This window comes from Rhinolophus hipposideros (genome assembly GCF_964194185.1).
Source record: "Rhinolophus hipposideros genome assembly, chromosome: 2".
NCBI lineage: Eukaryota > Metazoa > Chordata > Mammalia > Chiroptera > Rhinolophidae > Rhinolophus > Rhinolophus hipposideros.
The window spans coordinates 110,756,110-110,770,254 of NC_138048.1; the positions used below are offsets into that span (position 1 = coordinate 110,756,110).

Below are 14,145 nucleotides of genomic sequence, written 5' to 3' on the forward strand. Positions count from 1 at the left end.
ATAAGGTTTTTAAATATTTAAAAACCATCTTGTTGGAGAAAAGTTTTACATGTACAGAAGTGGAAGTAACAGTGTGCTTACCCGCTGGTCTGCCTGCCCAGCTCCCGGGTGCTCAGGCTTGGATCCGTTCATCTGCACCCCATCTACTGCCTCCCTCCTTTGTGACTCTGAGACCAATCTCAGCGATCCTGTTACTTCGTTTAGCTGTCATAATAGTCTTGCTCTCGGTATCTGAAAAGAGTGTATGTAAATATAAAAGATAATACCAGTATCACAAAATAATTAACAACAGTTTCTTAATATCAGATATCCAAATGTTCATATGGCTTTTTCAAACGTTTGTTTGGGCCAGGACCCAGTAGATCCATATCTCACCAGTGGTTGCTGTTGTTGCCGGTTTTTCTTATTGTGACTCCTTCCCTCCAGACTGGCAGAGCCTGCGCTGCGTCTACCAGCTCCTGTGCACTGGTCCCCAGCTCCCCAGCTCCCCAGCTCCCCAGGCTCTGTGAGGGTCAGGTCAGGCTTTCCAGTGGTTCAGAGATGGGGTTTCTTGTGTTCTCCCATCTCTTTCTTCCTGGGGACATTGGCAGCCAGTGGTTCTCAGTACCTTGATCCATTAATTCATTAAAGTTGCAGAATGTTCCAGTGAAACTGATGCTGTCATCCTCCATCCAAAGGCTGGGGCGCTTCTGTGCGAAAAGTCCACTCACGTTCTGAGTGGTACAGGAGAGCCTGGACAGACTCCGTTCTTTCCATTTATTTACTCCTTACAGAATAACTTGTGGGGTCACTGGCTTCCTACCATGTCAGCCAATTAATTTTATGCCTCTTTTTCTTCATTCCTGTTCTTTCATCTTGTTTTTGGAGTTCGTGCATTCCAGCATTCGTCCTGGTTGATAGTCACAGTTTCCCTTCCTTCTTCACACCAGGTGCACAGCTGTGGGAGTTGCTGGGTCCTGTCCTTTTTGCCCTTGTGCCAAGACACTGCAGGCTCGGCTGTGCACCCCCTGTCCCTGCCCTGCGTCTGCCATTTCGGAGGGTCCCTCAGTGAGGGTTCCAGTTTAGACCAGAGTCGAGTGCCAGGGATTCTCGTTGCTATTGGGCCGGTCATTGTTTCTAGACATTTACAGCGGACAGATGTAAGACATACTATTTAAATACAGCATACCACGTGCACTCATGGATCTGATCCGCTGAGATTCAGGACTGTGGAGCTTTCACTTCTTTTATCTTTTTTTTTTAAATTTTTTATTGGGGAATGTTGGGGAGCACCGTGTTTCTCCAGGGCCCATCAGCTCCAAGTCCAGTCATTGTCCTTCGGTCCAGTTGTGGAGGGCGCAGCTCAGCTCCAAGTCCAGTCTCCATTTTCAATCTTAGTTGCAGGGGATGCAGCCCACCATCCCACGCGGGAATTGAATCGGCACCTTTGTTGAGAGTTTGCACTCTAACCAACTGAGCCATCTGGCCGCCCCTCTGGAAGCTCAGCGGCAGCTCGTTGTCTTCTCTCTAATTGTGGAGAGTACAGTTCACTGGCCTGTGTGGGGATCAAACCAGCATGTTGTTCAGAGCTCATGCTCTAACCAACTCAGCCATCCGGCCGCCCCGTACTTTTTTTATCTTCATTGGTGTCTCCTCGAGTGTCTTGGTTCCCAGGGACAGTAGAATCAGACTGCCGCGCCACTCTTCACTTACTCTATCCCACTCGACCTGCACACGCTGCAGTATGACCGTGCCCTTGCTGCCACCCACAGTGCCTGCACAGAGTTGGCCTCTTGTTCTTAGCAGGTTTCTGTAGAAGAATAGGCCCAGCAGTCCAACCACAGTGTTTTAAGGTCATCTGGAGTAGTTTATGCCCAGTACCAAGACACACTTAGGTTCATTTGTTCATCTTATTTTCAGTTTGGGAGATTTCACTTTTATTTACTTTTGACCTATAGCTGAAAATACTTACATGGCTCCAAAGTCAAATATACAAACAAAGGAGTGTTTTAAGAAATGTGGGACCACTATGTAGGCAGAGGCTGAGCGTGTGTTTCCTTTACACCCGATGAAACTTAACGTGTCATGTCAAATGCGATGCCTGGAGGAGTGTCTCACTGCCGCTGTCCCTGCAGATGTTCACACAGAAGCCGTGCAAGCAGCTTTGGCCAAGTACAAAGAGAGGAAGGTGCCTCTGCCCTCGAAGAGACGCTCTGTTCTTGTGCCTTCGTCTGCGGAAGCCTGCACCCCACCAGGTAGGACAGCCAGGGTGTCGGCCTGCCAGGTTTCCGCCTACCTCTGGTCCACCTCCTTCCCTGTGACGTGGAATATCCTCTGACTTGTGGGGAAGATTAGGAGATTGAAAGTGTTTAGCGTGTACAGTGTTCCTGGTCTGAAAATCTGTGCTGTGCACTCTGCCCTCAGCCGACAGGAACTGCTTTCTATAGGACATTTGTGTAGATTGGAGTTGTTTGTGTCCTTTAGTGAAGAGAAGACCCTAAAAGGGACACTTGGTGGAATGCTAGGGCTTCCTGCATTAAGGCGTGTTAGTTCTCATCTTATTAGCTGTTATTTACTGTGTTGTTACCAGGCCCTAATTGGGCGAGGACAAGGCCATCTGGAGAGTTCTTTAGGTGGTTTTATTGTGGTTGCTGCCATCACCATCCAAGTGTGAACTTCGTCTGGAGCTTCTCTTCAGCGGTGACGTTACACGCTTCCTACTAAACCACCCCACGTGGTGGCTTAATGGCCTCCTCTCAGGCGCTTACGTAATGAAACTGGGACTAAGAGCCAAACACACCAGATTCACAAGATAATTCAGTGCTTTGGGTATTGCTTCCTTGCTTTAAAAAAAAGTTTATACTGTTGAAACAAATCTTACCAATGGCTGTTAAATTATTCTTTCTACTGAGAGTGACTATAGATGCTGCCCAGTTTTTAAAGAACATTGACGTCATTGTGAAACCTGTAATGACATGTGGTCCTGTGACCTATGGAGCCTGGTCACGGTGAGCTCTGCTGACAAACAGCTTCAGCTCATTCCTGCCCTTCAAGAGGACACCACGGCACGTGGGGGCGAGCTCAGCCTTCCCTCTGCGTCACCATGTGTGGATGTGCTGTGGGCTCAGCCCTTGGGATCCCTGTAATATTTGGGACCGTGCCGAGGGATATGCTGAGGCCGGTGAGCAGTTGGGCTGCCCTCACTCCCGGTGTGTGGCAGCCCGAAACAGAGTCAGGGGAAGCCAGGTCATGAACCCGTTTCCCGGGCGTGGCCCCTTGGACCTTTCTGGAGGTCGGTACAGGTTCCCTGGATTAAGGCGACCTTTGAGATGACCCTGGGCCACGTGTGGGCGCAGCTTGCGGGTGCACAGGGCGGGGCAGCACCGGTGCCAGTGTGGGGACCGCCCCCTCAGGGACCGCCCTGCATCACGCCTATCGTGTTACTTTAACCACAGACACGTCGTCTGCCTCAGAAGACGAGAGTTCTTTACGGCGACCGGGACAGCTCCCCTCCATTGCACTGCAGAGCCGTGCCAGCGCCGAATCCTGGCCTGAGCGGGCCATCCAGGGCTCGTCCTCATCGTCATCCGCTTCTTCCTCCTCATCTCACGCAGGAGGGACACCGGCCACCCACGCCCACCTAGGTCAGTGCCCGCTGCTGCGGCCCCTCCAGGACAGGCACCCCTGTGCCCATCAGGACCCACCTTCTCATTTCATCTGAAAGAGGGCTCTTGGGTAGCATGAGTAGTTCTTGATGCTTCTGGGGTTTGGGTGTGGGCGTCTCCGTGGACCCTGAGAAAGAAATGGTGTCTCTGGAGGGTGAAGCTGAACAGGTGGCAGTGCAGGATGGTCGGTCACTGTGATGTGACTGAGGCTGTTCCCCGAGGTCCCCTGACAGCAGCCTCTCTGTCATCTCCACCTTTGCTCTTTGTTATGTGCACGGCTGTGGGTCCATCGTCTGTCTCCATTACCGGCTGTCCTGAGGCCAGGCTGGGGCTGCAGCTGCGATCTGGCCTTTCTCCCTCCACACACCCGGGCAAACAGCCCCTCAACATGAAGAGGGTGTCAGTCAAAGCTAAGTCATAAAGATGCATAATCTTTTCCAAATCATCCAATCCTGTGAATTACATGAACCTCGGAAAGGAAAAGATCGCAAAGCAATCATTGTCTGAAATCACATTTTTAAACACAGATTCTGGGTTAGTTTGCTGAGCGTAGCTGGCATGCGAAGCCCACAGATGCTCTTGCACGAGCACCTTAAAAAGGGTCCTCGGACTGTGAGTGGTTGTCACCGGTCTGCTCTGTAGATGTGGATGGCGGGCCGGAAGTTGAGTCGGCTACCATGGCCTGAGGTCCCAGTGGGCCCCGTCCCTCCTCACTGTTCGGTGCGGTCCTCTAACACGAGCCAATGTGCGCCCGTGACGGTACGTGTCCTATGGGGCCGCAGCAGGCTGCACAACCCTGAGCTTTCTTCTTAAACTGGAGGGAATCTATGAGAGGCATACTTTAAATTGCTAATTTCGTCAACATTAAGGTTTTTCAAGGGTTGTGAAAACTGTCATTAGAGTTAGATTTTCCCAAATGCTATTTTCTGCTAGGTAAACAATGAGTTTGTGTTTTGCTTTCATATAATTTCATCTTTCTATATATGAGGTCTGACAATTAAGTTCTCGAACTCACCCTAGAAAAAGTGCTACACACCTCATTGCTGAATATCACAACAGTCACCTTTGAAGTCCTCCCCTTGGGAAGCTATGCACCAATGCCAGCGCCTACTCCACCTTCAAAGCAATTTTGGAACTCTTTTTCTGGAATGGGCATCAGAGCTGTTGTCGTGTTACCCTTGATGTCCTGAATGTCATCAAAATGTCTTCCTTTCAATATTTCCTTTATCTTCAGGTAAAGAAAGAAGTCACTGGGGGCCAGATCAGGTGAGTAGGGAAAGGTGTTTCAATACAGTATTTGTTTACTGGCTAAAAACTCCCTCGCAGACAGTGCTGTGTGAGTTGGTGCATTGTTGTGATACAAGAGGCACGAATTGTTGGTGAAAAGTTCAGGTCGTCTTTTTCAGCACTTCCAAATAGCAAACTTGGTTAACTGTCCAGTTGATACAAATTCATAATGAATAATCCCTCTGATGTCAAAAAAAAAGGTCAGTAACATCGTTGCAACAAGTTCGTAAACTTAATTGTCAGACCTTGTATTTCAAAAAAATTCATAGCCTTAGCTATGACATGATAGATAAATGATCAGAATTTAAACATTTTCAATATTAGCATGTCTTCTGGATGGCAGAAGCACTTGTTAGAAGATTCTACCCATTACACATCGCCCGGCAGGCTGACACCGGTCTCCCAGGTGGCCAAGTGTCTGCCCTCCGTGTTGTGGAAGACACGGCTTCTGGCAGTGGTGCAGACACGCTCGGCGGGCGGCTTCCTGAGCGTAGACTCCCCTGTGATGAGGGCTCGGTAGCAGCTCACAGACGGATGTGCCACATGGCGGGGATTCAGCACAAACACATGTTCTCACCGTGGCCGGAGCGACTGAACGTTTCTGAGTCTGACCAGTCTGTCTCGCAGTGTGACATGAGAGCACTCTGTTCTAAGAGCGTGGCTGTAGTCTCCTAATAGTGAGGTCGGGAGGGTGGTAGTTGTGTTGCTGTGGGTTTATTCTGCGAAGCCTCGAAGGTCTGTCTTCAGGACATCCAGGACAGTCTCTGGGGGGCTGGGACGCAGTTTATAGAAGCCTGGTTATTTTTTTTTATAATATGACAAAAAATGGTCCCCTAACATCTGATGTAAAATGTGTTTCCGCTTGTCAGGAGAGTTCGGAGTAAGACCTCCTGCGGCGGTTATGGAGGGCGGGTCCCCTTGCTTGTGTGTGCCGAGGGCGGTGTTTCTGGTCCAGACCCTCAGCGATGTGCATGGCCGCACGCACGGCAGTCTACACGACATGTCTGCGGGCTGGGACTCCGCAGGGCTCCAAGCACCTGGTCAGCCAGAAAAACACATCGGGATGCCCCCCACCCCCCACACTTAGAGCTCAGCCAGTGACGCTTGAGCCGAGTGGTGTTGAAACAGCAACTGTTAGTCTTTTGAATTAACTGCACTTTTGTTTTGGGTTTGTTTCTCAAATACAGACCTGCGCTCGGCCCCTCCTGATGTCACCACAGGCCTCCTACAGCATCGGCTCTGCGAGCGCCCGCAGCCGGGCTCCATGAGAGGTGCCCCTCGGAGCAGTGGGAGCCTCCTGGACACGGCGGGTGGTGAGCATGCCTGTTTCCCCTCTGACGCCACAGGGCACTGGCTATCCTTCATGTTTGGATAGCCCTTTAGTGCACTGACTGTAGCCGGCCTGAGCCAGGCATTGGTGACAGTCACCCAGCTCACAGACACGGACCCATGTGCACAGTGAGCGTTAGAACAGAAAGCACCGTGTGCGGGAGTAATGGGAATGTCTGCGTGTCCAGTGGGGACAAGGAGAGTGGGCGGGAGTCAGCCTGCCGATGTCAGCTGTGTGCCCACAAGGTGTGGCCCTGGGATGCTGTAGGAAAACTAGGAGTGTGGCCAGTCACTTATCTGAGCGCAGTGCGGCCAAACGGAGCCTGTTTTCGCGTGAGCACACGCCCGCTGGGCACCCCCGCTGGCACAGCAGCCCCCACAGCTTCGTGTCAGCAGCCCGGTCCCTACATGCAGACAGGGTGCCGGCACTGTTTTTATAGTGTCCTGGGTAAGACCTCCTCCTGCTGAAATGGTTCCCGTGTCTTACCAGACTCACATGAAGCTTTCTTTCCCAGGGAGCAGATTTCAGTTGCAGGAAACTCCTGAGGATGTCAGAGTGAGGACTGAACGTGTGTTTTATTTCCTAAGCAGTAGGTGAAATTCTCTCCAAGTCTTTTAGCTCCTTTTCCAGATGCAAAAGGAAAAGAATGAGGCAACAGGAAGTAAGTTTCCTATTGGTTAGATAGGTTTTTTCTTTGCTTTACTACTCTTTATATTTATAAAGAATTAATCGCTTAGTTGGGGTATAATTGACACGTACTGAATTGCACATACTTCAGTGTGCGAGTTTGTAAGTTTTAGGAGAGCGACCGTCTGCAGTCAGGCTGGGGACACGTGGCCCCTGTCAGCCCTGTGCCCATCAGGCCACCCACCCGCCCTTTTTGGTGTCCCCTCAGGCAAGCACCAATTTACCACCTGACACTAAATGAGTTTGCTTTTTCCAGATTTTACATTGGTGGAACCCGATAGCCTTCGCTGTCAGTTGTCTGGGTCTGCCCCCTCCAGAACCACTTTGAGCCTCACGTTCTTGCCCGTGTCCGTGGTTCACTGTCTTGCTGAGGAGCAGTGTTTCCCCCGGAGAGCGCCCAGCACTCTGCTTATCCACTTCCCTTCCGAGGCACAGGCGTGGGCTGTGGTAGAGAGAGCTGTAGGACTGTTCGTATGCAGGCCTCTGCGTGGGTGTGTGTTGTCGTTTCCTCTAGGTCAATATCCAGGGGAAGAGTGGCTGGGTCGCGTAGTAGGTTTGTGTCTAACTCTTTAGGAGCCTGCCAGGCTCATTTGCCAAAGGGTTGTGCCCTGTCTTCTCGCCGTGGGTGATGTGCTTCTAGTTGCTCCACCTCCTCGCCAGCAGTCGGCACTGTCGCGCTTTAAAGCTGTAACCGTCCCAGCAGGTGTGGAAGTGTCTCCTGGTTTCCCCGCGTCTCTCAAGGCTGATGCCGCTGAGCACTTCCCTTCTCAGGTGCTAATCGGCGTCCGGCTTGTCTTCTCAGAAGGGTCTGCTCAAATCTTCTGCGTAGTTTTTTAATGTGTTTGTTTTCTTACTAAGATTTGAGAGTTCGTTATGTATTCTGGATACAAGTTCTTTACCACGTTTATAATTCATATTTTCTCTCCGTCTGGCTTGTCTTTTCATTCTCTTTGGTGTTTTTAGTGCCTTTTAAAGAGTAGAATTTTAAAATTTCGATGGTGTCCAGTTTACCAAATTTTCCTTTTACGGATCCTACTTTTGTGTAGTATCTAGGATACATTTACCTAATTCAATGTTGTAAAGATTTTTTCCTAATTTTTTCCCCAGAATTTTATGGTTTTAGGTCTTACATTTAGGTGTATGAGCCACTTGACTTAATTTAAACCTAATTGGAAGGAATGAACCAAGCTGCTGCTGATTATTATTGTATGTGGATATCCAGTTGTTCCAGCCTCATTTGTTACAAAGACCGTTGTGTCCCTCCTGAGTTTCTTAGGCATTTTCCATGAGAATCAGTAGATAGTTTTGAGAGGAGTCTGCTTCTGGGTCTCTGTGCTGTCCCATTTGCTGTATTTGTCATGATAACTGTATTTTTATAACAAATATTGAAATTGTGTAGTTTGTCTTCAACTCTGCTTTTCATTTTAAAATTTGCTCTGGCTATTCCAGCTCCTTTGCATTTTAATATGTATTTTAAAATCAGTTTGTTCATTTTTACCAAAATTCTTGCTGGATTTTGATTGGTATTTTATTGACTCTAGGTCAATTTGGAGAGAATTGGCATCTTAACAATATTGTTGTATACTTCAGTTGATAAATACCGGATATCTCTTTATATTTTTAGCACTTACAAAAAAAATTGTTACCACTGTTTCATAGCTTTCAGTGCACAGGTTTTGCACATATTTTGTTAAACATATGCCAAACTATGTTATTTTTTTGGTGCTGTTATAAATGGTATTTGTTTTTCCCCCCAATTGTTGCTAGTGTGTAGAAATACAGTTGATTTTTTGTTTTTATATATTGACCTTACACCAATTCTGACAGCTTTTCTGTGGGTTCCTTAATATTTTTCCCACATACATGCGTGATCATCTTGTCTATGAATACAGCTCTACTTTTATTTCCAAATCGTTTGCCCGTAGGAATGAGTATTTTTCTGATTTTACTGAAGTGTCAGTTGGATGTGTTGAGGACAGACATAACTTTTCCTTGTTTCCAGTTGTTAGGGGAAAGTGTCCACTCTTCCATTTTGCAATTGTGATGTCAGCTGTGGGTTTTTCATAGACACTCCTGATCAGGTTGAGGAAGTTCCCTTTTTTCCCCAATTCCTGAAAATTCTATCATGATTTTTGTTGAATAATTTTTTTGAGCTATTTAGCTCGTCATCTGGTTTCTCTCCCGCAGTTTGTTAATATAGCCTAGGTGTGGTAGCTGTACCCTTTGGTTTGTGTGTGAGCGCTCTGTGAGTGCACACAATGACAAAATCCCTGACACCACATTTCTCAGGACAGAACCCGTCGTTCAGCAATGCGTGGCTGTAGTTCTGATATTCGCAAGTTCGTTAATGTTCTGTGTATCCAAAACTTAAAGGTGGGAATAGGTTAAAGAATCCTAAAACTGAAATCAAGCGGAAATAAACAAACTCGACTGTATTTCCAAGAGACATATAGCCACACTCAATGGGTGGTGGGGGGGGCTAATGCAGGTAAGTTACAGGTGTGGTGTTTGCCCGTACAGCCTCAGCCTTGGCCGAGGGTGATGGGAAGCACAGCAAGCCACCCCCGGACTCTTGTTAGCGGGCTGGGGTTTGTAGGCGGTAGGTGAGGCAGATTGGAAATCACTACGTACATGTGTTGAGCAGAGGTGTTGATGTTGGGGGGTGGGTCTCACTGTGGAAGAGGGATGTCCAGATGTGACGGGGAAAGGCAGCAGAGGACTGTGTGGGCAAGATTGGGGTCGTTGGTGCCGGCATGGCCTCCCGGTCTCTAAGATGCAAGTGTGACCTGTCTGTGCACACGTGAGTTGTCCGTGTAGGTGTGCGTGTGTATCCAAGAACACAGAGTGTACACAGTGTACTTTTTTAGCGCTATCTGTTGGAAGAAGCAAGGACACTGCAGTAGCAGTGAGCACCTGGTGACCACATCTTGGTCTTTGCCCCTGTCCACAGAGGGGGGCAGAGCTGCTTGGGAAAATGTGAGCTCAGCACAGGGCAGGGGAGCGTGTCTTACGACAGAACGTAAGGCAGTGCCTAAAAATGATGGGGCACACCACAAATGAAGTTGCACACGTCCCGCTGGGTGAATTGGGAGTTTGTGCATCAAATAGTTAAGAACCATCATGATTTACAACCATTGGGAAAAGAGCCATCCCTGAGCCCTTCCTGATAGATGGGTGGATGGGTGGGTGGAAGGATGGATGGATGGATGGACAGACGGACAGACAGATACTTGACAGACGCTTAGGCTGCCAAGTGTCGACTGCTCCATGTGAATGGAATGCTAAGGCTGGAAAATAACTTTGCCACCATTCCAGGAAAAATGGGTCTGGCAGGAATGATTCGTGGCTGTTCAGTGCAGGGAGAAGGTTCCCTGAGGCCAAGGTGTGCACGTGCTCTTGAAGTGTCTCCTCGCACCCTGCTTAGGAGTTCACAGGAAACAACAGCGGGGATGTAACGGGGAGGCCAGCTGTGCTTTGGGTGATGAAACCAGGGTCCTCACAGGGGAGGCGGCCATCCCAGGGGTCTGGATGTGATATTCAGGTAGCATTTCAGCCAGGAAGGCAGCACCTGAATTGAATTGTGAGAAAACCTCATAAAACTCAACTTGTGGTATGTTCTACTTAAGAAGAAGAAAAAACTGTATTCTTCCAAAATGTCAATCATAAAAGACAAAGAAATGTTCCAGATTAAAGGAGACTAAAGGGATGTGACGAGTAAATACAGTTCTTGATTCTAGCCTGGCTCTTGAGTGAAGGAAGGGCTTACGGTGTCAGCTGCCACCTGGCAGCCAGATGTGGTGTGTCCAGGGTTCGGGCCTCGCTTACTCCTGCTGCACGCCAGTGCTCCCGGCGGTGCTCTCGTCCGCCGTCCTCAGAGCGCCTATCACCGCATCACGTGTCCTTATTTATATGCGGGGGTTCGCATTTTTCTTGTTTTCATTCAGCAGGTGGTGAGCTGTATGACGGCGACTCTTATTTATTTATCTGTGCTTTTGCTGACATTTCTTCTCCTAGAACAGCTTTTCTTAGTAATTATTGAGCACACCAAAGAGCTTTTAGTGTATGTGGGCTGTCTCTTCATATATGCCATATTAGAAATTAGAACTAAAGACTTTAAAAAATATGTATTAATTAACTTAAAAGTAACAGGAATATCCTCATATCTGAATATACATAGCATACATTGTGAAAAGAATTATAAACTGAAAATTCAGGGGGAAGAATGGGCTTGTTTTCTGTTGTTGCCAGTCTTATCATGGCTGGTGTGATAGTAGCCGCTGGGTCCTGTGTATTGGCCCCCTTCAGTCTGTACAGACAGCACATTCGGTGGCCTCTGGAAAAGTACAGTGTGCGCTCAAGGGAGGAGGAGAGTGAAAAAGGCGTATGGTATCTTGACGTGACTCAGGAAGGACAGTTACTCCTTGAACACTCCAGGGGTCAGGGGTGCCAACCCCCACACAGTTAAAAATCAGCGTATAACTCTGACTCCCCAAAACTTGGTTGTCTTGGGGTATCTGTGTAGGATTGGTTCTGGGACCCCCGCGGATACTGAAATCTGACATGCTCAGGTCCCTGCCAAAAGTGGCTTGGTCACTGCACACAGTCAGCCCTCCGTGTCCACGGACTCCCATCTCAGATGGAAAACGTGCTGTGTTTATTCTTACAGTTGTCTGTGTGTGGACTTGTGCAGTTGAAACCATGTTGTTGAAGGATCAGCTGTTGTTTGACCTCATGAACCCCCTAAAAGGGAGCAAGGTCTAGTTCCCGGAAGGCAGCCCAGAAATGTTTGGTGATAAATTAGTTCCAGAATGGCTGCTGAGGGGCCAGTGCCTGCTGGCTTCTCAGTTCCTGCACGTTCAGGTAGGTGGGGGGGTGTGGCTGCCCAGCCTCAGCGCCCCTCTCCCCGTGATAGGTGTCCCTGTGAACAGCAGAGTGTCCTCCAAGATCCGGCAACTGTTGGACACGCTGAAGCGGCCAAAGCGGCCCCCGCTGAGGGAGTTCTTCCTGGACGACGCTGAGGAGGTGCTGGGAGGTGAGTGTCCAGCGGGCTCACGGGGGCCGCAGCCTCAGCACACAGAAGCCACACACCTGTTGGCAGCTCTGGTCGCCATGTGGCGGTGACGTGGCGTCGGGGCCACTGCCAGCCGAGTTGCCTGCATGGGAAACTGGTTGCCCGTGGTTACGTGATGCCGCCCCTCTGTACCTCTGGTCTAGCCTTTAGTTTACAGGAATGCTTCGGAGGTTTCACCTTAGCATCATTCCCATTCCTGTTTAAACTTCTGTTCCAAAAGACTTCCATTCCCATGATTTTGAGGGATTATATTTTCAGCATAGTTTTGGCCCCTGTTCAGAATGTTGCCCTCTTATTTATGAATGAGGTATATATTTGGAAGAAAAGAATATAGCTTCATTTTTTAAAAGATTACCAAGAAATAGAAGTAGAAGCCTGTAGATAAGGAGCAGAAATGAAGCGGAAGATGGAAGCGGGGGAAGGTGGTTAGCGCCACAGGGCAGGCGCCCACCCACCGCCCCTCACACCTCTTCTGTGCCCTGTCACATCCCCTGGGACCAGCTCCAGCTGTTCCGTCCACACTTGAGGATTAGACACAGATCTCAGGGCATTGTTTGCCCTTTATAATCAGATAAACGCCCTTCCAATTCAGAGTTCAATCATACAGATACGTTGGAGGGCAGCTTTTCTTATACTTGGGCAAATTTTGGTTACATGTCCACTGGAAATACAAGGTTTTACTTTATTTTTGTTGTTTACCATGGTGATGGTTCTTATGAGTGCCCAAACCGCAGTGGTGACTTGTCGCTTTCATCCCTTGTAAGCGGGACCTGCTTCTCAGGGTTGGCTGTGCCCCGGAAGGCCTGGCCGTCACGCCTGCCACCCGGGGCCTTGCTGTGCTGAATCGCCTCCATCTGTCCTTCAGTCAGCTGGTCTGTGACTATCATAATGATAAGGAAATCTAACCAAATGACTGTCGCATTTTTGTAGTTGGTGTTTTAAAAGGCAAAGTTATAAAATACAAATGCTTAAAAACAATGTGTGTGTGATGCTGCGGTGCTGATTTTAAAATCCCAATTTTGCTTATAGTCCAGCAACCAGACCCAAACCGGCCAAAGCCTGAGGGAAGCCAGATGGCGGTGCTGAGAGGGGAGCCTCTGACCGCGGGGACACCCTGGCCTCCATCGCTGCTGGCCGCCCTGCAGCGCTGGGGCACGACGCAGCCCCGAGCACCCTGCCTGACTGCCCTGGACACCACTGGGAAGGCCATCCACACCCTCACCTACGGCAAGTGTCACAGGAGGCAGCCAGGCGCTGGGTTAGCTGTAAAGTACTGTACACGCCATGCAGCCTGGACAGACGGCTAGAGCAGCGTAGCACACGTTTCTCAGACACTCACAGCTGTCCAGTAAATACAGCGTCTCTCACGGCAGGCGCCACTCCCCCCCCACACACAGAAATGTTCAGGGGCATTTCTGAACAATGGCGTTGACTTTGGTCTGATTTTGAACTGTGTGCAAATGGAATCATACAGTGTGTGTTTTTGGTGTTTGGCATCTTTATGTAACACAGTGATAAGCATGTGGGGTAGGAATGCGCTGCTGTAAGCAGGACCCAGCCGCAGCAGGTCGAGGGGACGAGGCCCCATGCCGCCTGTGGCCCTCGCTCCCTCCCTCGCACAGAGGCGACTGGCGTGCTGACGGAGCGCCTGGCTCTCAGTGGGATGTACACAGGCGTGCGGGCGGCACTGCAGGGATGTCACCTGGCTCTCACATGTGGCTGGGTCCCATCCTGGGCTGGTGAGCACAGTGCTGTGGAACGACTGGGGGGTGTCGGTGGTAGACGGGCACCCCGCCAGCCGCTGTCCCCAGTGGCTGTGGCTCATAGCTCCCCACACGGCACAAGCCCAGCCCCACGCCCTCGCTGACACTAGGTGTTGTCTGTCTCTCTAGGAACCTTCCAAACCTTTGTCTCATTTTTCTATTCAGTTGCTAATGTTCTCTTCTTTACACGCTTCACATCGGTCTTTTCAGATACTTGTTTCGCACCTATCTCCTTCCACTCTTTGGAGTACCCTTGAACACTTTTAATTGTGGCTTTAGATAAATGAGAAGTCTTAACCTAACGTAGCCCAATTTACCTACCTTTCCCCTTATTACAGTGTTTTATTCCCCTATTTAGGAAGT

General features: G+C 49.4%; 1 protein-coding gene across 3 annotated transcripts in view; it reads left to right on the forward strand.

Moving 5' to 3' along the window:
* Positions 1 to 14,145, forward strand: part of DIP2A (disco interacting protein 2 homolog A) — an 86,263-nt gene that overhangs the window by 26,663 nt on the left and 45,455 nt on the right. For all 3 annotated transcript variants that reach the window (XM_081077850.1, XM_081077849.1, XM_081077851.1), the window contains exons 4-8: positions 2,115 to 2,234; positions 3,435 to 3,623; positions 6,119 to 6,244; positions 11,861 to 11,980; positions 13,049 to 13,246. In XM_081077850.1, the coding sequence (XP_080933976.1) occupies positions 2,115 to 2,234; positions 3,435 to 3,623; positions 6,119 to 6,244; positions 11,861 to 11,980; positions 13,049 to 13,246 (753 nt within the window). The remainder of the gene's footprint in view (positions 1 to 2,114; positions 2,235 to 3,434; positions 3,624 to 6,118; positions 6,245 to 11,860; positions 11,981 to 13,048; positions 13,247 to 14,145) is intronic.